The sequence below is a fragment of the Diabrotica undecimpunctata genome, chromosome 1 (assembly GCF_040954645.1).
Source record: "Diabrotica undecimpunctata isolate CICGRU chromosome 1, icDiaUnde3, whole genome shotgun sequence".
Lineage (NCBI taxonomy): Eukaryota > Metazoa > Arthropoda > Insecta > Coleoptera > Chrysomelidae > Diabrotica > Diabrotica undecimpunctata.
Genome location: NC_092803.1, coordinates 121,760,622 through 121,781,144, shown reverse-complemented (window position 1 = coordinate 121,781,144; position 20,523 = coordinate 121,760,622). Strand labels below are relative to the sequence as shown.

The 20,523-nt window shown below is 33.6% G+C and overlaps 1 protein-coding gene and 1 long non-coding RNA gene across 2 annotated transcripts in view; one reads left to right on the top strand and one right to left on the bottom strand.

Annotated features, from left to right (window-relative positions):
- The first annotated feature begins 3,307 nt into the window (after nt 1-3,307).
- Nucleotides 3,308-20,523, top strand: part of LOC140431288 (UDP-glucosyltransferase 2-like) — a 38,592-nt gene continuing 21,376 nt past the window's right edge. Inside the window, exons 1-3 of the mRNA XM_072519223.1 lie at nt 3,308-3,570; nt 17,471-17,905; nt 18,239-18,411. Coding sequence (XP_072375324.1) covers nt 3,351-3,570; nt 17,471-17,905; nt 18,239-18,411 — 828 coding nt within the window. The 5' untranslated portion in view covers nt 3,308-3,350. The remainder of the gene's footprint in view (nt 3,571-17,470; nt 17,906-18,238; nt 18,412-20,523) is intronic.
- The window catches only part of LOC140431292 (uncharacterized), a 32,861-nt gene continuing 30,934 nt past the window's right edge, over nt 18,597-20,523 (bottom strand). The window contains exon 3 of the long non-coding RNA XR_011949652.1: nt 18,597-18,798. This is a non-coding gene — a long non-coding RNA (uncharacterized lncRNA). The remainder of the gene's footprint in view (nt 18,799-20,523) is intronic.

Sequence of the window (20,523 nt, the reverse complement as noted above, 5' to 3'; positions counted from 1 at the left end):
GTTAGGAAGACATCATTCCAGCATCAGTCGCAAGGTGAGGTGATATAATGAAACAGGGTCGTACCACCGAAGACCAGGTCAAGGGCAAAAACGTTGCATTAATCAAAGTGATGATCGTTTTTTGAGACAACGTGCTCTCAGAGATAGGAGAGTCACCAGCAATTTGCTAAAAAATGAACTAGCAGAGGTTCGAAATGTCGCGATATCGTCTCGAACAGTTATAAGACATTTACATGAAGCAGAATTGAGCAACAGGAAACCGGCCAAAAAACCCTTGCTTACCAGAGAATACAGGGTTCAGAGATTTAATTTTGCAAGATTGCATCAAAATTAGACCATCGATGATTGGAAACGAGTTCTTTTCTCCGATGAGACTAAAAGCTCCAGATGACCGTGAGCGTGTCTGGCGAAGGCGAGGAGAAAGGTTTACCAGCTGCAATATCTCTCCTAAAGTACCTTTTGGTGGTGGCTCTAAAATGTTTTGGGGGGAATTTGTTTTGAAGCTCGTACGGAGTTGGTCCCCATACGTACGAGGTCTATGAATGCCCATTATTACTTAGACAACATTATTGTCGAACATGTAGTGCCTTTTGCTCCGTTTCTTGGACCTAATTTTTTATTCATGCAACACTTATCCTTGTGTTTATCGACAGGTTATTGGCTACCTAAATGATGTTGATATTCCATTATTAGAGTGGCCACCTAGCAGTCCGGACATGAATCCTATAGAGCATCTATGGGACTATCTCAAAAAAAAAGATTCGAAGTCGTAGACCCCCTATTGCCAACCACAACCAACTCATTGGTGCCGTTATTGAAGAATGGGAGAATATTCCGCAAGTTGTTGTTGAACATTTGATATCAAACATGCCTCGACTCATAAATGCAGTCCTAAGAAGTAGAGGAAGTAGAGGTACTACACGGTATTAGTGTTGACCCAGATACATTTTATTGTGTTACTTTACTGATTTTTTTCCTTTTTGCAATTTGGAGTTATGCTAGCTTATTTACGCATTTCCGGCAAAAACAAATTTTTAAAGAAACAATAAGGCAAATTAAGGTGATAATGGGATAAGGCAAATGACATGATAAAGTCATGTTCGACTTATTTGTAGGTGTTTATTATTTTTTCAATGTTTATTTTGTGTTCATATTGTAAATATTTAGATTATTTAAAGTGGTGCGTTAATTTTATCCAGGATATATATATATATATATATATATATATATATATATATATATATATATATATATATATATATATATATATATATATATATATACACTCGTGATCATAAAATCCGGGTCACCTTGAAAATCACCGATATTTCATTTTTAACGAGCTTTATCGTAAATAACAACAACACAAATACAAACTAATGCATGTTTCTGAGAATTGTTGCGGTTTCCTTTATTACAAAGAATTCCAATAGTGCCGATTTCGCGGTAAAGTGCACACTTCCCAAAGTGAACGCTACCTGTAACTCCGCTTGTTTTAAATGTCTCGTGTGTACTTCGACTTTCTGTTCAAATGTAACGGACAAACGTTTATTATTGCCACCATTAGTGTTTATTAGTGCCATTATTAGTGTTTTTTTTTTTTGACAAAAATGCCTTTGACTGTTGTTGAAACGGCACAAATTGTTGCACTTGTGGAAGACGGTCACACTCAACGGTAAGTCGCAAGAACTGTTGGCGTAAGCCTTTCTACGGTTCAACGAGTGCTTCAACACTTTCAGGAGGCAAGTTTGCTAACCAGGCTCTGGACGAAGAAGAACGACCAAGGCACTAGATGACCGTTTCCTTGTGTTTCAGGCTTTACGAAACCGGACCTCAACTGCGGTTATGCATAAAAATCGTCTAGAGGAAGTACGAAATCGTAATTTTAGTGTTGCAACAGTCAGAAGAAGACTTCGTTCTTCTTGACTATCTTCTCGGGTAATGGCTAGAGGACCGCCACTTCGCCGGGTGCCTCGAGTTGCACGACAATACGCGCATTGGGGAATTAACGATTGTAGCAAAGTGATATTCTCATATGAATCCCGTTTCTGCCTAACTGGATTCGATGGACGTGTAAGAGTTTGGAGTAGAACCGGTGAACGATTTTCACAAGCTTGCATTGCTCTAAGAATGCCATTTGGTGGAGGCTCGCTAATGGCTTGGGGAGGTATATCTTCCGACTTCCACATAGAATTACTCTTCATCGAAAAGGGGTCCGTAACTGCACGAAGGTACATTACCTAGATTCCGGAAGAACATGTTATGCCCCACATGGCAGGGCTTGGAGAACACGCCGTTTTTATGCAGGAAAACGTGCGACAGCACGTTGCCAAGATCAGTATGTAATACTTGGACGAAGTTGGAATTACGAGGGTACCCTGGCCAGCTAGGTCTCCGGATCTGAATCCCATCGAACATCTCTGGGACGATTTAAAAAAACGTATTCAAACCCATACACCTCCTCCTAATAACGCACAGGAGCTTAAGGATCTGTTAGTGAGAGAGTGGAATAACATACCACAACATGTAATCCGGAGAACAATTGAGAGTATGCCCCGTCGTCTGCAAGAGGTTATTAGAGCAAGGGGAGGCAATACACGATATTGGTCATTGAAATTTCACTGATTTTTTGCCACGTTCTGTATTTTCCATTTTTTTTCGTATGTCTGTTTTATCAACAATTTGATTTGTTTTCTGTTTTTTTTTTGAATAAAAACAATAAAAAACCATTTTTTTTTTCGTTCAAAACAAACATTGATGACAAATAAAAAATACATTAGCCAAAAAAAAAAGGTTATTACTGCACCAGAGGCAAAAATATTTAAGAAACTTGAAATTTTCAAGATGATCCGGATTTTATGATCGCGAGTGTATATATATATATATATATATATATATATATATATATATATATTCCATTAAAATAGTGATTGCTTTAAGATCCCACACGAAAATAGCTTCAAAAAAAATATTTTTAGAATATAATGATAATCAAAATTAAATAATTAAGTATAAATACAAGATAATAATAAAAATGTAACAAACAAAATTTTTAAAGAAGAAATTAAAGATTTCTTAAAGAAGTTAAACGTGTAGTGTTATTATAAAAAATATTAACAACTCAGTAATAAGCAGACATAAACATTTATTTAACCTACATATAGTAATACCTAACACGCTATAAGTAGTATTCACTACTTTTTGCACTCCCAGTGCCACGCTCTTTTCTTATTTTATAAATTAATATTCATATTGCACGTACGTCCCTGGTTCCCAATTGAATAATATCCTTTATATAAATGATATAAACACTTTTAAATCATGACTTACTAGCTCGTGCAGTTTAAAGTATGCAGTACAAACAGTTTATCTCTTTACTATATTTTAGTTTAAATTCAGTTTTTGGATCAAATATTCTCTACGTTAGTAATGTTCCGAGTCCAAGTCATCAAATATGGAACTACGAACTAGCGGAAGGACTTCTAAAAAAAGGACACAATATTACCATGTTGGCTGCATCACCAGTAGAGAACAAATCTTACAAAAATTATCATCCGATCGATATCAAAGGTAAATTTAATAAAAATACTTCTGACGTTACGAAATTCTGCTATGAGTATATAATTATCCAGTTACAGATTATGATAGTAGATATTATAACTATTATTCATGTTTTATGGATACTTCTGTATCTACATTTTCATCTGTTTCTACAACTACTTTTGAAATTAGCACATACATCTCGACAGTTTAAAATTTTCGATATTTTAAATACTGGACAAGGTTTTTTTTGTTTTGGATACTATTTTATTTAAAAATGGAACAACATCTAAGAATATGATATATTTTGTTGTTATTGGTGGTACATCAGAAAAAAAAATATAAAAAAAGTAAGTATTTTAATTGGGTATTATTTTCTTAAAACTCAAGATTTTTAACTATTCTTGACATAATTCTGATTAAAAACCTAGTCCTTGATTAAAATTTAATTCTAGCGGAACTCTATGTATTCATATGACGTATGTTTTAAATGATTCTGCTACTGTAGTTGCTTCTTAATTAAGAAGGGGTGCAATTTCAGGTCATTTTTAAAAATAATCCATTTCTAGCAGTTTGCTCTTCGGGTCATCGAAAGTGGACCGAAAATATCAACTTCAAGTTTTTAAAAGCCTCTCCGGAAGTATATTGTGCCATTTTATTATTACTTCTTGTTCTAGGGCCTTTTCTACCATAAATCGCATTACTTACACCAATCTTTCGTATCTGGGCGACAATTGATCGAGTAAAATCTGTATCGAACTCTGGCAAGTGTTCTTTAAACTCCAAAATGTCCTCCAGACAAGCTGATAGAAATTTCTTGCAGCACAGTTTTTTGGAACTACCATTTGTTAAACTGAACGTATTCTATCATTTCTCTCTTTTCTCACTTTCTAGGACTTTCTCACTTTCGACATAATAGATCATTGGAAAGATGCAGAGAGCTCGCTCTATTTCAAAGTCTTGTAGTCAATATATGAATGCCTGCACACCATTTGTTCTGTTCACTTCTGTGTAGAACTTCTTCGTTGGTAACTTTGTCTATCCAGGAAATTCTAAACATACGTCTCTAGCATTACATTTCAAATACTTCCAAGTCTCTTCAGTAATGCATCAGGAACGGTCCATGACTAAACTATTCATAGAAGAACGAAGATTACGTAGCATTTTATTAAACGAACTTTTATTTTAATTTTACAGAGTGACTCGAATGTTTTTTTTTTCATTTTGACGAAAGTTTATCTTGAATTTTCGATCTTTATATTAATTTTCGTCGATTTTTCACACTGTTCGTTTAAATTTACACTTAAATAGCAAAAGTTGGTGATTTGTGATAGCGGTCGTTGGTTAACTAATAATTGACCCGGTGTTATTCGATTTTTGCTTATTATCATGTGTTTGATTTTTTATGTCAAAATCAAGTCCAAATCTGCTCTTACTTCTGCTACCTGGAAGACAAAGGTCTGCAGATATTTCAGACTCCTTTTGACTGCAAAAATGACAGTGTCATCAACGTATCTTATGTTGTTCAGTTGTTCTCCACTTATAAGTATCTGCTCCTCTATAGCAGTCAGTGCTACGTTCATAATGTGCTCTGCATATAGATTGAACAATAATTGGGACAGTATACCGTAACATTTAAAGCACCTAGATTTACCGTGACATTGTCTACCAACATGTCCGTAACGATAGAAAATATAACTTCTTTTACTCGATATTTTGGTGCCAAAAAAATTCTCTCTATTTTATTGTCTAGTTCCGGCCAATTTTTTAATATACATATTATCAACCTTAATCGCATTTAATCGTGAATTATTTTTATTTTCAATGATGACCTCAAAATGACCTCTGTAGGTTTGTTAATATTTATAGTTAAATCTAGTATTGATAGAGTTTAAATCTAAAGAGATTTTGTTTGCCATGGATAATTGTCTTTTTCAGGTGAACTATACTTATTGATTCTTTTTCGTTATTTTTTTATGAAACTTGAAACTTCAGAAAAACGCTCTTACATTAATCCGATTTATATTTACATTTGGAATATTTTTATATATATTATCATTACTTAAAACCTCTGAAGCTGTTTCCCTATGATTCTGTTCTTCGGAGGAAAACTTATGGATCCTTTCCCGTATCAGGCGAGGACGATCGAATTCGTTGAATGAATCACTTCAATCACTGACTGAACCTGTCTTATATTTAAATTAAGCTTAAACTATAATTAAAAGAAAAGATTTAACTAAATAAAAGATTTTAGAACTACTTGGTGCGTTCTGCACATACGATGACCCCTATATAACAATTTAGATCATCAGAAAGTGGGGAATTTGTACAATTTGTATGTTCAATCTAGAACTCGCTGGTTTCATCCTTTCGCTTTGAGTATGTATATTACCATAGAAAAATTTAAGAAAGAGGACTATATGAAACTCTATTTTTAAAGTAAAATTAAAAGACAAATAAACATACCTACATTCAATTATAGTAAAACATGAATATCTACAAAAAATCTTATTTAATACGAAACTATACAAAAAAGCAATATTTCTATGGCCGAGAATAAGATTACAAAAGTAAAATTGTATAAAGCGGAATAATAATTGTAGCTTAAACAAAGCGACAAAGTTAAAACAACCAAAACAAACCTATTATAACCGAAAACAGATAATAAACCAATACAATGAATAGATATCTTCTATCAAATAAAACCGCTTGTCTGAGGATCACAAGAGGATTATGTTACCATAAGGCACCAAAATATTTTATATGCGTAATGACTCACTGCTGATTGTTACTTATCTTATCTAATGATGTAAAGAAATACATAACGTAATAAAAAGGTAATAATGGGGAACAAAGCTACACATTCAATTATGGTAAAAACAATAGTGAAATAGTCGTATTAATACCAAGTAAAATGTTGTGAAAGTCTAAACAAAAAAGTTTAATTATAATAGACATGGATTATCTAGTACGAAAAATATGAACTATCATCAAATGCATCTAACAAGTAAACGGTACTTACCATAAATCAGGAACAAACAATGTAAAACATTAACTAACCGTGAATCTCCACGTGGGTTGGAGATGGCGCACCCCTTGGCCTAACCCCTTAGGTAGGACACTATTATGCCATTCGGACGATCAGGCACAAGTCTGTCTTGAGTTAAGTAGCTTTCTTTGGAAACGGCCCGAAAATACGGGTGGGGGGCGACTCAGCGCCGGAAATATAGGCGAAAGTGGTAAAATATGCAACTTAGTAGTTGCAAGTGGTGCATTCTTCTAATTTAATTCGTACTACCCGCCGTTAACCCGGAGATAATAGTACGCATCAGAAAAGCTAGATCCGCGTACAACTTCCTTCTTCAAAAGATACAACCTCTCTTTTGGTATAAAAGTAATAATGATACGTTGCTTCCTGTCTCTGCTTTTATATGTTGGTAAATCGTAGATCTTGAACGATAATATGTGCAGAAGATTGGGAGAATTTTAAATGTGGCTATGCTAAGATACCGTGGACTGACAGAGTTACAAATAAGGAGATAAGGAGCGCGTTTTTGGTCATATTAATTACCATCAAACCTCATTTTTGCAAGTTTCATTGTTACTAATTATAGAAACTAATTTGTTGAACTTGTCTGTCATCTTATACTTATGTAAGTCATCTCCACAGTATGAACTCTGTATACTTATCTTCTATTCCTTTCACTTTTAATCTCGGTCAGCCCTCCTGTCGTCTTCTCTGTGGTGTCCAGTTTATTACTTTTTTTGGATTACTGAAAAACTTTTTTATTATTAATTTTACGAAAAAGAAAACTATTCTTAATAAAAAGTTCTGCATGTTCTAAAATCTAAAATACAATCATCAGATATTAAATTAAATCACAAAATATGAATTTGAAGTAAAATACCTTTATATTTCACAATGTCGAAAATTGTTGTTAAGAAAAGTTGATCAAAACTAAAAACTACGTTCATATATACAATTACATGCATTTACATTGAAAAAATAAGTTTTGTTATGTTTTACTAATTTTTTTATTTTGAATGAAAATTTTTCTCTCTTGTGGTTAAGAAACACATGATAACCTCATCGTTTCTAAATGTTTTCTAATAATTTTGGAATTTAAACATGTAATTAATACATGGGCATTTATTTTGCAAATAGGAACATGCATAACTAATGTAACTAATATAACATTCATCGAGTTAGAATCTATGGAGAGGGCATCACGTGACTAAAAACGACCTCACTTCGGCCATATTGTTTTGCCACTTTTGACAGATCGTATATGTTTATTTACGTTTTTGTTTTTCGAATATTTTTAGTTTTATAATACTGTTATAGAAACTGTAATAATATATTGTGATAGTGCATAATAATGGTTTCTTGTTCTCAACGTAGTTGCAGTGGCAGAAGCAATGTTAATAAAAAATCTTCAGGAATAACGTTCTACAGGTTAGTATACAAATATGTAAACAAAGTAATGGCCCGTACTTCAGAGAATAAATTAAGAGTATTTGACTGTATTAATTTATCTTTATGTATAATATATCGGGTTTTTAGTGTTTACCGCGGGATAAATAAATCATAGTTTATTAAAAATGTATTGCACTTTTTTAGATTATGATTAAATCTTCGGAATAACTAGTCATATTTTTAAAGTAGTTTTAATATTATTGAGTCCGGCCATGATCCCACCGCCATATTGATATCACAGTTAGCCACGCCTACCTACGCCGTTTTTAGTACATACGTTAATATGCTCATAGCTTCTCCATAGATTCTAACTCGATGATAACATTATTACTGGAAAAAATAGGTGGAAAAAAACATATCCACATTTTTGTCTACAATATCAATGCACTGTAGTTCGGTGAAATCTAGGATACACTGATAAACATATGATTTCTTTATAGCAAGATATGTAACCTTGAAAATTTAAATACTTAGACAATTATTTCTACAGATTTAAATGTTTAAATAGCAAATAGTGATAAAAACAGCAGCTTATTGACTGAAGGCTGGCGCCAATTTGTTAAAGAATTAATAAACGATTTTTTTAACGAATTTTAGTGCAGTAAACGTCATATTAAATTTGAATTAAAATAAAATTTTAATTTTGTTTATGTGTGCCGAACAATTAATAAAATTATAGTGTACAGTGTCCAAAAACGACACAAACAGGGCCTGTTGGCCCAGAAAAGCGCAGAATCTCCAGATAACCAAAAATGTAAGTAAATTTGACAATACAGTAGACTATAATATTTACGAGGACTTACCAGAGATTAATGATAATGGTGATTTAAACTCAAATTCAGATTGTACAGAGTCTGACATAAATAATCCAGGTCCATCAGACGCAAATATAAATTTTAATTCGAATACTGATAAATTAAATGCTGGCATAAACATAAATTCACGTCCATCAGACAAAAAATACTGTACATAACTCTGACATTATTGAACCAAATGTTTACGGTTGGTTAAATGGTTGAAACCAAAATATAAATTTAGGTCTATCAGACACAAATTTAGAGTTAAACATTAATAAAGTAGACAATAGTGTGCATGTGCATGACGTAGACTTAGAAGTGACTACCAATTGTCGCTGACCTGAACCCTCGGGATTGAGGGAGGGCTGGTCAATCGCTCTTTCCATAGCTGTTTGGGACCTGAGAGGATAGGGTTCTCGGTCAGTGGCCATAGATACTGTCTATGGACACTAGATAGAGGGAATAATGCCTTATTAAAACGCAAATAAAGTTTATTAAAAGAAAATAAAACAATATGCAAAGTACTATACTAACAATCTGTAAGAAAATAATAATTATCTTTAGATTAAGAATCTGTAAGATAATTATGCAAATTAGTCTTAATCTAAGAATCTGTAATAGAATTTGATTATTTAAAACACCTAAGACTAATTTGAAAAGTCCAAAAGTCCAAAAGTCGCAAGTATGAAGGAGTAATGACAGGACCTTGAAATAGGTGTGGGACGTCAGGTATAGTGACTTTTGGACGAATCAATCAAAACATGTGGTAAAAGTACATAAACAAAATAGTTATAAACAATTTAAACAAAAAAAATATCAAAGTCGCTGAGACCTATAAAAAGTAAAAAAAATCACAAGTTATTTTTATCCTGAAAAAAGTATCGAAAATATTACAAGTTATTTTATATATCTGAAAAGAAAGAAAAAATCGTCTAAGTTATTTTTGGATCTGAATTTCTTCAGAGTCCAAAATACGAAAATAAATATGGAAAATATTAAAGTTCAAATAGTAAATATAGAGAAATATTAATGTCCGTAAATTTTACAAGTGTTATAAAAGGATATAAAAAAACAACTAAGTCTCGTCAAGAGACTTAGCAAACCTAAAAGAGAAAATAACTTCTTTCATGAACTAAAGTCCCTGAAAGAAATAAAAAACATTAAATATAAAATAATAGCAATAATTCGTCTAAGTCAGTAGCGACGAATTAAATGCTGAAATAAAATCAGAAATTTAACTACCTTAAAAAGATCTGTAAAATAAAACAAAAATGGCGGCGGTTTAGTACAAACCGACAAAGTTTCGCTCTGAAACTTTGTCAAAAATTCCTGTAAGAGAATAGGTAGTAAGGTAAAAATAAAAGAGGTTTTTTTATTTAAGTCTCTAGGAACTTAATCAACCAGAGGGTCTCGACTTGCCAAGGAGGCTGGATCTGCAGACATATCCTGACCAGATCTAGCTTGTTGGCCATCGTGCACCTGTATTTATTCATAAAAATCTAGGTTAAGTTCCAAGCGCCATTAACGGTCTTTTTGACCGTTTATTGGTTGGACCTGCACGATAGCCAATGCTCAATTTCAGATATTACCATTGGCTGCAATTACGTTGCCATTTGACCAATGGTAAATTCGAAATCGAGCAGCAAACTTGGGAATTACGATTGGCTGCAATTACTGTTTCCATTTGACCAATCTCAAATTCCGAAGCTTACCATTGGCGACACAATATTACGCATAACGATAGTGATAGTTAAAGTGATCGCGATACATACAAAATATCAACGAACCGAAAAAGACAATTCTCTCAGGGAGGAGACTTGGATAGTAGTTTTGACACTCATCTTATTAAAATAACTAAAGAAAACAGAAGAATTGAGATGTAATCCAAATTAGCCAACCCAATACAAATATTGGTTGCGCAAATGAAGAGAATAAAAGAAGAGAATAAATGTCTATAAAATCAAATCCGTCAGATGCAGGAGGAAAATAAAAATATCCAGGAGGAAAGTAGAAAACAACTGGCCAAACTTGAGGAAAAAGTAACCGTCAAGGACTTAGAAACTTAAAAACTAACACAAAAGTTATTTGAAACGATGGAAAAAATGACAGAAAAAGAAAAACTGATAGATAAATCGACTCATGCTGAAAAACTTGCACAAAAACCAAAACCATTCCAAAAAACGATTAAAAAGCAGGCAAAAATTTTAGAACAAAAAAGACTCAGTACTAATACTGGCCAAGCAAATATATCAAAAGAAAACGAAACGGAGTGGACAGTCCAACAAAAGAAAAAACAAACAAACAAAGTGAGTAATGCTGAAAGGCAGACACTTTTAATACAAAAAAGAAACCAAGAAGCATGCATATCCAAAGGCATGCTAAGAAAAGAACAAGAAAAAGAGAATAATCACAACACTGTAGTGGATGAAAATGAAAAATGAAAACTGAGACAGTAAAAGAAAAAATGAAGAAAATTGCGCCCAAATCAACGGCACAAAAAGAAAACACTGTGTTTTCAGAAGAAAAACAACCAAAGAATGCTGCGATCAAACCACTGGCGATCATTCTCAAGACGGTAGGAAAAAACAAGATATTTTCCAAAAAGCAGCAGAGAAAGGAATAGGCTCGACAAACAAATTTGCCAAATCTCGCAGCCAAACAAATGACAGAGACGGCTACCTATTGCCCATACAATTGATGTTGAAAAAACCAAACGAGTGGTGATAACAGGACTGTCTGAAACGACAGACATAAAATTCATCCAAAAAGAACTGACGACAAAGTCATTGACACCATCAAGGTATCAAACCTGATATCAGAAAAAGAGGACAAAAAGCGACTACCACTTTTCCTAGTCACCATTAATAAGTAAGACGACCAAAAAATGAAAAAAGTCACCGATCTCTGCTACATGAGGATATATGTAGAAGATGAAATCAAAAATAATAAGGAAGTAATGCAGTGCTACAACTGTCAGGGTTTCTTCCACGTATCAAAGGCCTGATACTCCGGCTCAAGATATGTCAAGTGCGGAGAAAATCACTTAAGCAAAGAATGCCAAAAAGACAGAAACACTGACCCAAAATGTGCAAACTGTGGTGAAGCCCATACAGCAAATTACAGGGGTTGTTCAAAGGCACTCAAAAAGAAAAATTATGCTACACAACCAAGAAGCAGAAGCATACAAAGTGCACCAGTAACAGAATCTGTCAGCTTCGCACAAGCAACCAGAAAGACACAACAGCCGAAAGAACCAAAATCCATGGTCAATTCTGAAACAGCAATCCTTATAGCCAGCTTCAACGAATAGTTAAAGAACTTCATGTTTATATTCGAGAAGATGACTAATGTAGTAAGCGCAATGGGCAGTATTATGTAGCAGAACTGTCTAACCGGTTGGACAATCTACGAATAGGATCATGGAATTCAAATGGGCTAAAACAAAACAACTCTCTGGACGAGTTTACCAACAGACTTGAACTAGACATCGTAGCTTTACAAGAACCTCAAATAACGAAAAAAACAAAAAAAAAAAATTCCGGGCTATGATGTATACCGAATTGACTACAGGGCCACTTCAGGAAGCACGGCCATTCTGGTGAAAAAAGGAATCGAACACCAAGTAATTCCTATACCAGATGGTCTGGTCACTATAAGAGCAACCTTATTAAGGATCAAAACGGGAAATGCTATGCTGAAGATGGTTTCAGCATATATTATACCGAATGATCCGATCTTCAATGAACGACAGAACCACAAACCGTAACGGGGGGCTATTGTGTGGCTCCACCACACAGACAAAACACTATGGTGGTAGGACTCACAGAACCTACATACTTTACTTTCATGGTGGAGACAGACTCCCTACATTCCTGGACATAGCAATTCTACAAAACGTGGGTAAACAACATAAAATACACTCAATGAACGAGGGTGAATCAAATCACAACCCAATTGTATTGACCCTGGGAGCGGTGAAACTGTTTGGAAACCTAGAAGAAAAAACGGACAAGTTGACCAAACTCCAAAAGAATAGTAAGCGAAACTATCGGTGCAATAACAACAAATAAATAAATATATAAACACAAAAAACAAGAACTAGAAAAATGTGTTTTAAACCTAGAAAAAACGATACAAAATGCTATAGAGGTCAGTACTACAGAAGAAGAAACACCAACAGTTAGGGGAAGATTCAGAGAAATCAGCAACAAACTGAAAGAACTAGTAAAAGAAAAAAAGGAAAAGAAGAAGGGCCAACAGAACAAAAAACCAAGAGGACAAAAGAATTGCTAATGAGCTAAATAGGGATGTCAAAAAAAATTAGAAGAACATCGAAACAAAAATTGGGTCGACTATATTCAGCAACTAAAACCAAATAAATCTGCATTCTGAAAGGTATCTAAAATATTAAGAAATGATAAAAAACCAATTCCACCCTTACATGAAGAAAATGGAATTGTGTACGCAGAAGAAGACAAAGCGGAAGTTATGAAAAACACGCTAGAAAGAGGACGTAGGAAAAATAATCATCCCGATGAATATCTCGACTTCACAAAAGAAGTGGAAAGAAGATACAGGGAAATAAAAAGAAGAAGGAGCAACATAGATATTACCTATACCTCCCCTGAACAAGTCAGACAGTTGATCAAGCGTACTAACCCCAAAAAAGCTCCAGGACAGGACCATATTACAAATAGAGCTGGAAAAATCTGTCAGCAAAAGCAATAGTATACATAACAAATTTAATCAACCACATTCTAAGTTTAAGACATTTTCATGACAGGTGGAAAGGAGCTCACGTAATAATGATCGAAAAACCAGGGGAAAATGTTACATTTCCACAGAATTATAGGCCGATAAGCTTATTGCCAGCAGTAAGCAAAATTACAGATCAGGTAATATTAGCTAGACTAAAACAAGAATCAGAAGAAATCGGAATAATACCTGAAGCACAGTTCGGATTTAGATCCGAACACTCATGTGAACTTCAGATACTGCGATACAGAGTCTGGCATGAATGCCTGCTATATAAAATTAACCAATACGGTTCTAGTGAGGCGATGACATGTCTTCTCTCGCCATACCTAGCCGACAAAAGGTTCAGAGTTCGGATAGGGCCAACCTTGTCCGAAGCTGGAGCCATGGAGACCGGTATACCACAGGGAGCGGTTTTGTCACCGTATATATACACCATATACGTTGTATTATAATATACAGCGATAGCTGTTAGCAGTACCAAACCAGATCTAGCAACAAGATACCTACAAAGGGCACTTAACGAACTACAAGATTGGTGTATACAGTGGAAAATAGTTGTCAATCCTGACAAAACAGGCCGTCATGTATCAAAAAAGAAGAGGCGAACCAAATGGGTTTTTATCCATATTCGATACTCAAATCGAATGGTCAAATCAAGCCAAATATCTAGGCGTAACATTGGACAAAAAGCTGACCTTCACAGAACATGTAAAACAAACGATCCAGAAAGCTAAAATAATTAGACGTCAACTCTTATCATTAATAGGTTGGAAGAGTAAACTATGATTTAAAACAAAATTAAGATGGCAAACTGTATAATTTTACCAACACTAATATACACCTCGGCAACATGGAGACCCACTTACAAATATAACAGAAACAAAATACAAATAGTCCGGAACCATATGACCAGAGAGGCTCTCAATATACCTAAGTACGTTCCACTAACGTACGTATTTAGGGACTCAGACCAAACGAGAATCCTGAGAACAATAGACGAAAAAGCACAAGACCCAGAAGAACAGTGAAGAAATGAAAGCCATGCAATAGTCGAATAATCGCAGTAACAGAAGGCCCCACAAATATACCCTATCCTTATATTTTATTTCTTTTATTTAGTTATTTTTATTTTTAGTACCTATAACCTTCTATTACAGCAGCCATGTAGCGCCAATACAATACAAAAAAATAAAATGAATGCTGATCAGCAGCACAGGCAGAAAAGCTGTTCAGCTAAAAGGCCCTTTAAGTTGGTCAAAACGACCAAGTTCGCGGAACCCTTCAGGTGCTCAGCCGATGAGGAGAACAAAAATTATTTTGCCAATTCGGCATTAAAGTGACCGAGCACACACAATCCAGTCGGGGAGTCACCGACTTAGGTTGGTGACTCGCTGTCCGGAACACACATTTTGAGACACAAGTCCAAAGTCGTGTAAAAATTAACTTCAGTCATTCTTAGGGAAAAAAGCTTTTCTAACTACCACTAAAATCAGGTGGCTTAACCACATAAAGAAAAACAGAGGATGTCTTATTACCCAGGGCATCCAAAGTAACTTTCAGTACAAAGCCTCCTCATTCGTTATGTCCTGCGATGGGGAGGGGCGGTTGGTTATAGCCTGGGGGTCAGATAAGTACCACTCCATTACGGAGTGTGGCCGGTTTGATCTTCTGATATGTGGGTCGCACTGTTCCATTGGAACACACATGTCACTCGGAGATGGGGTTCTACAAAAATTGTTGTGTGTGTTTGTGTGTGTGTGTGTGTGTGCGTGTAGCAAGATATGCTTGATATTTACTTTCAAAACATCAGTTATATTTAGTTAAGTGAAATCTAGAATGCACTGATAAACTTGTTTATAGCAAGATATATTTAACATGTACTTTCAAAACATCAGTTGTATTTAGTTACGTGAAATCTAGGATACAGCGATAAACCATTTATAGCAAGATATGTATGACATTTACTTTTAAAACATCATGTGTATTTAAACAAATTTGTTGGAAAGTATTTATAAAATTTAGTAGAAATGCCTGCAACATTAAGTACAGAAGATAAAATTGAAATTGTTTTGATTGTGAGATAATAATATGAAATAATAGAGAAGCAGCTATTATTTTTAATAATAGAGATCCCAATAAAAATATAAATCATTCCACCATTACGAAAATAGTAAATAAATTTAAGAGTACTGAAAGTATAAAAAATTTTTTAAAGGAAAATGCAAAAACCTGGTTGCCGATGAGAATACACAGTTTGAAGTAATGTTGTCTGAGATAGAAAATCCAAAACTATCATTTTGCGCAAGAGGAAATCGTTGATGCAATAAACTGTAGGTAAAAATACAATAGCAAGAATTTTGAAACTAAATAAATACAAGCCATTTAGACCAAAAATCATTCACACATTGAAAGAAAGGGTTTTTGATATGAGCTTTGATTTTTGCTATCTCATCCAAGGCTAGTTAGAAGAGGACCTATGTTCCTATTGACAAAATAAATGCACATGCATTAACTACTTGTTTAAAATGCAAAATTGTTATAAAACATTTAGAAACGATACGGTTATCATGTGTTTCCTAATCACAAGAGATAAGAATGTTCATTCAACATAAAAAAATAGTAAAAAAACTTTTTTTCAATATAAATGCATGTAATTGTATATTTGAACGTAGTTTTTAGTTTTGATCAACTTGACTTAATAATGTGAAATATAAAGGTGCTTTACTTTTGAGCAAAATTCGTATTTTTTGACATACCTTGTATACTATTAATAAAATTTGATATATCTAATGATTGTATTTTAGATTTTAGAACATGCAGAACTTTTTATAAAGAATAATTTTTTCGTAAACTTAATAATAAAAAAGTTTTCAAAAAGGTTCCAACATAGTGGGACATATTGTATACCTAGTACGTAAATATTTCAGCTGGACCTAGGTAATATTCATTTAGGTACGTGTGGCAACTGCGCGCTCTCCAATCTATGCCAATATTCCACGACACTAAGCGCTCTGACAAGGAATTAAAAAAGGTGACTAATAAATGTAATACGATATTCGAATTGTACGAGGTGTAAATCAAATACATTGTTTACTAATAAGAAAATTAAAATAATATCGCTTCACGACATTTTGATAGCTTTCCGTAAATTTGAATGGGTAATGTGTGGTCTTTTTCAGTGAGCCAGTTGTAACAACAGACGAACTCACCATACGTTTTAGCAAATTAATATTTGGTCAGCACAATTTATGCGAATTCGTAATTATTTACTCTTTATCGGTGTCAGTAACATCTTAAAAGTATTATTGTCTTGTATTAAAATTTGAATTTATTTGAGACATCTATTTTATGAAATGAAAATAAGTAGACTAGAAAATAGGTTTATATTCTGGTTTTTTAAGCGTAAACACTTAGATGGGATGTGGAGTGAGTAACACTAAGCTGCAAACCACTATCTTTCATTACATTAAACTTTATACTTACATGTTTTTCATGTAGACTACTAGATGGCACTACAAGTCTTTCTGTCCAGCCGTTACACAATACATTATATTCGTCTTTGTCGAGGTAGTTCGAGTCAAATTTGCTCGTACTGCTTAATTATATTTCTATAACCTCCAACTAATTTGTTAAGAAACAGTGAAATTTGTTTAAAATCAGAGGCATCTCATCTTAAATAAACAACTTTCGAAACGTAAATAAGGTTGAGAATCTTTGACAACTGTAATAAAAGATTAAACAATTTACTATATTTTAAAGTTCAAACTAACTAGTTTTTAATTTATTCTATCAAAAAAAATTTTCATTGGAAAAATAATTTAGTTGTTAATAAAACAATTATTATTGTAGGATAGCATGACATTTTAAAATAAGTGATAACATCAAAATATTTTTGCAGGTCTCGTTAAAGAGGTAGATTCCGAAATGGATTTTCTAGCATTTTTTAAAATGACGGTTTATGAGACTTTCATGGGATTTGTCGACTACAGCCTTATTAGTTGTAACTATATCCTGCACTCAGATGCTCTAAAGACAATTCTAAACTATCCAAAGGAATATAGATTTGATTTAATTATATTTGACAACACCTGCGGCCCTTGTACGTTGCCCTTAATTCAAAGATTCCACTATCCCCCTGCAGTGGCAGTAACAGCTTTCATGTTACCTCATTTTATGTCGGAAAATTTTGGAAACAATGCAGTGCCATCCTATATTCCATATCATTTAGCAGAATACAATAAAGAGACTACTTTTCTTCAGCGACTAAAAACTTTCTATTGGATAAGAGCTGAGGACCTAGTAAGAAAATATTATTTTAACAACGTTGTCGAAGGTAAGTGTATAATTTTTTTAAAATAAAAAAAAAAGAAAGTTTGTAACACTATATTTTTACAGATCTAATGTAACTTACTGTATTTATCTTGTAATAATCTTATATGTATAATTTAATACTCAAGACGTTTTTGGCCATAGATATCAAGACACGTTAATTTCAATAAAAAAAATTTAATACTATTTCGTAAAAAAAATTTCTCTGGTAAACGTGTCATTATTTAAAACAATAATTTAGTAAACTACATAGTAGGAAATATGTCTGCTAGTGGACTAAGGCATCTAGCCAACAGTTAGCTTATTCTTCACATTTTTGATTTATGTTTTCTTCTAGGTGCAGCAAAAGAAATATTTGGAGAACAAATGGACTCTTTAGATTCTCTTGAAAATCACATTTCTCTACTTTTTTGTAATTTAATGCAAGGTTTTAACCTTCCACAACCTATAACTCCAAACATAATTCCAGTAGGTGGCTTACACATCAAACCAGCAAAAACATTGCCAGAGGTAAGCAATCTTGTGTTGGTTTTCTATGGTAAACTAATGAGCTTTTTTCAATTAAAAAAATGTGACAAAAATAAGATAATTATTTAATATAAAAATTTTATTTGATTAAAAACTAACTCCTCCCTCCTCCCTCCTCATTCCTTCAGCCCTCGTCAGGGCATGATGATACTCTAAATATTATTGGCTTGCTGTCTACATTATTGGCTACGATCCTGTGCCATATGGATGGCTTCATGTAGGGATTTTCCCAGTAAAGTCTTCATTTGGTCTGCCCACTGTGTTGGAGATCTTCCTCTTGGTCTTCTACCTTTCCTTCTACTACCAATAGTTCCATGGCCCAATTTTTTCTAGCTAATCGGCCGAAGTAATTTAGGTATGCTATAAAAACTAACAAATGAGCCTAAATAATTTGAAAATTAACAAATAGAGAAAAAAAATGGTTAGTACAATATATTAGTGGTACCTAATTTTGAACTACATGCCTTCTAAATTAATTTAATTTTAAAAACGACACATTAATAAATCTAGTGCTATAAAACTAGCTGACCCGCCGAACTTCGTATAGACTTAATTTAAACTAGCGGACCAAATCGACATCGAGTTTTTTAAATGAAATTTTTATTTTGCGAGAAAAATTAAGAGATCAATACAAACAATATAAGCAAGAATATACATAACATTCATCAATAATAATGCAAGTAAAAAAAAAGTGATTATGGAAGTCGACCTCAAAACCGGAATGCAATTTTTAGTTCATCAAATGTCGACATGGCTGTATCATTTAGCAGTTAATTTTGCATGCTGATCACGAATCCGGTGTCAGATTTGCTCTATCTTAACGTTTTATGTGCGTTTCGGGTCAGTTCCGGTGTCGGATCGCAACCGGAAGTACATATTTAGATTCGTCCCGACGAGACCTTTCAATCCATATATACATTGTGGGGTCTAAAACTTAAAGTAAATTTTGTACCAAAAGTATATCTTGACAATCTCATACGTAATACTAATAATATTCCAAAAAAATATTTTAATTATCTAATATGGTTTTTGAGTAAAGTGGTGGACAAGAAAAGGGCTTAGCGTTTTAGTATATAAGATAATGTATTAAAGTTCAATAAGCTCATCTTTAGAGTCTGTTAAGTAATAAAACTCTCTGGGTAATGAAATGAATCCGGTCGAGGTGTCAATAGCGACTTTACCATTTCTAATATCTAAAAACTCCTTCGAAAACACAATTGTACTTTGATCTTGCTGAAAAAACAGTCACACAGTCATTTGTCAATTGGAACGTCTTTACATGCCGCCACAAATTGAATGATGTTAGGAATGCGGTTAGTTCGTCCGCAGTAGTTAATTGGGAAATAATTATGAAATAAGGAACAGTCTGAAAATATAATTATTTTTTTAATGGCATAGACATTAGTTATTTAGCCAGTTGAAATCGATTATCTAATAAGATAAACAAATAGAAGGCATACATTCCTCGCACTGTATTTAGAACACGGCACTTTTCTAGTCCCTGGTGCATACTGATATCATTTGAAAAAGTTTTTACAGTACAATTATTTTTTATGCTAAAACAGTCAGTGGAGTTCAGTAGCTGAGATAGTGAGTTCATCGCTAGATTGAAGTGGACAATAGACAGTGGACTCAATGAGTGCCCTTGGAAAACGTCCCGTTTAATTGGGATATTTTTAGTTTCGATATTGTTTTTGCCAGATATTCGAAGGTAAATTTTAATATTCCACTTTGTCAGTGTATGCTTTAAAAAGGTGACTATTATTATCATTGACTTTATATATTCCTAAAATATTTATAAGCTATTCATGCGGCACCGAATCAAAGGCCATCTTGTAGTCAAGAAAGGCAACAAAAAGGTTTCTTTTTTGGATATGCCTGGTTAGAAATGGCTCAGTGGTTTATAAGTTTTTCTTTCCAACTCATTAAACCCTTAGCATATCTTTTCTGTTGTGGCTCTATGATATTAATTAGAACACAATGTTGGTAGATACGCTGAGCGACACAAGATGTGACCAATTTGTACAAAGTTGGAAGACAAGTAATTGAGCGGTACTTGGCTGGATCTTTAGTGTTGTTTTGATCTTTGGATAT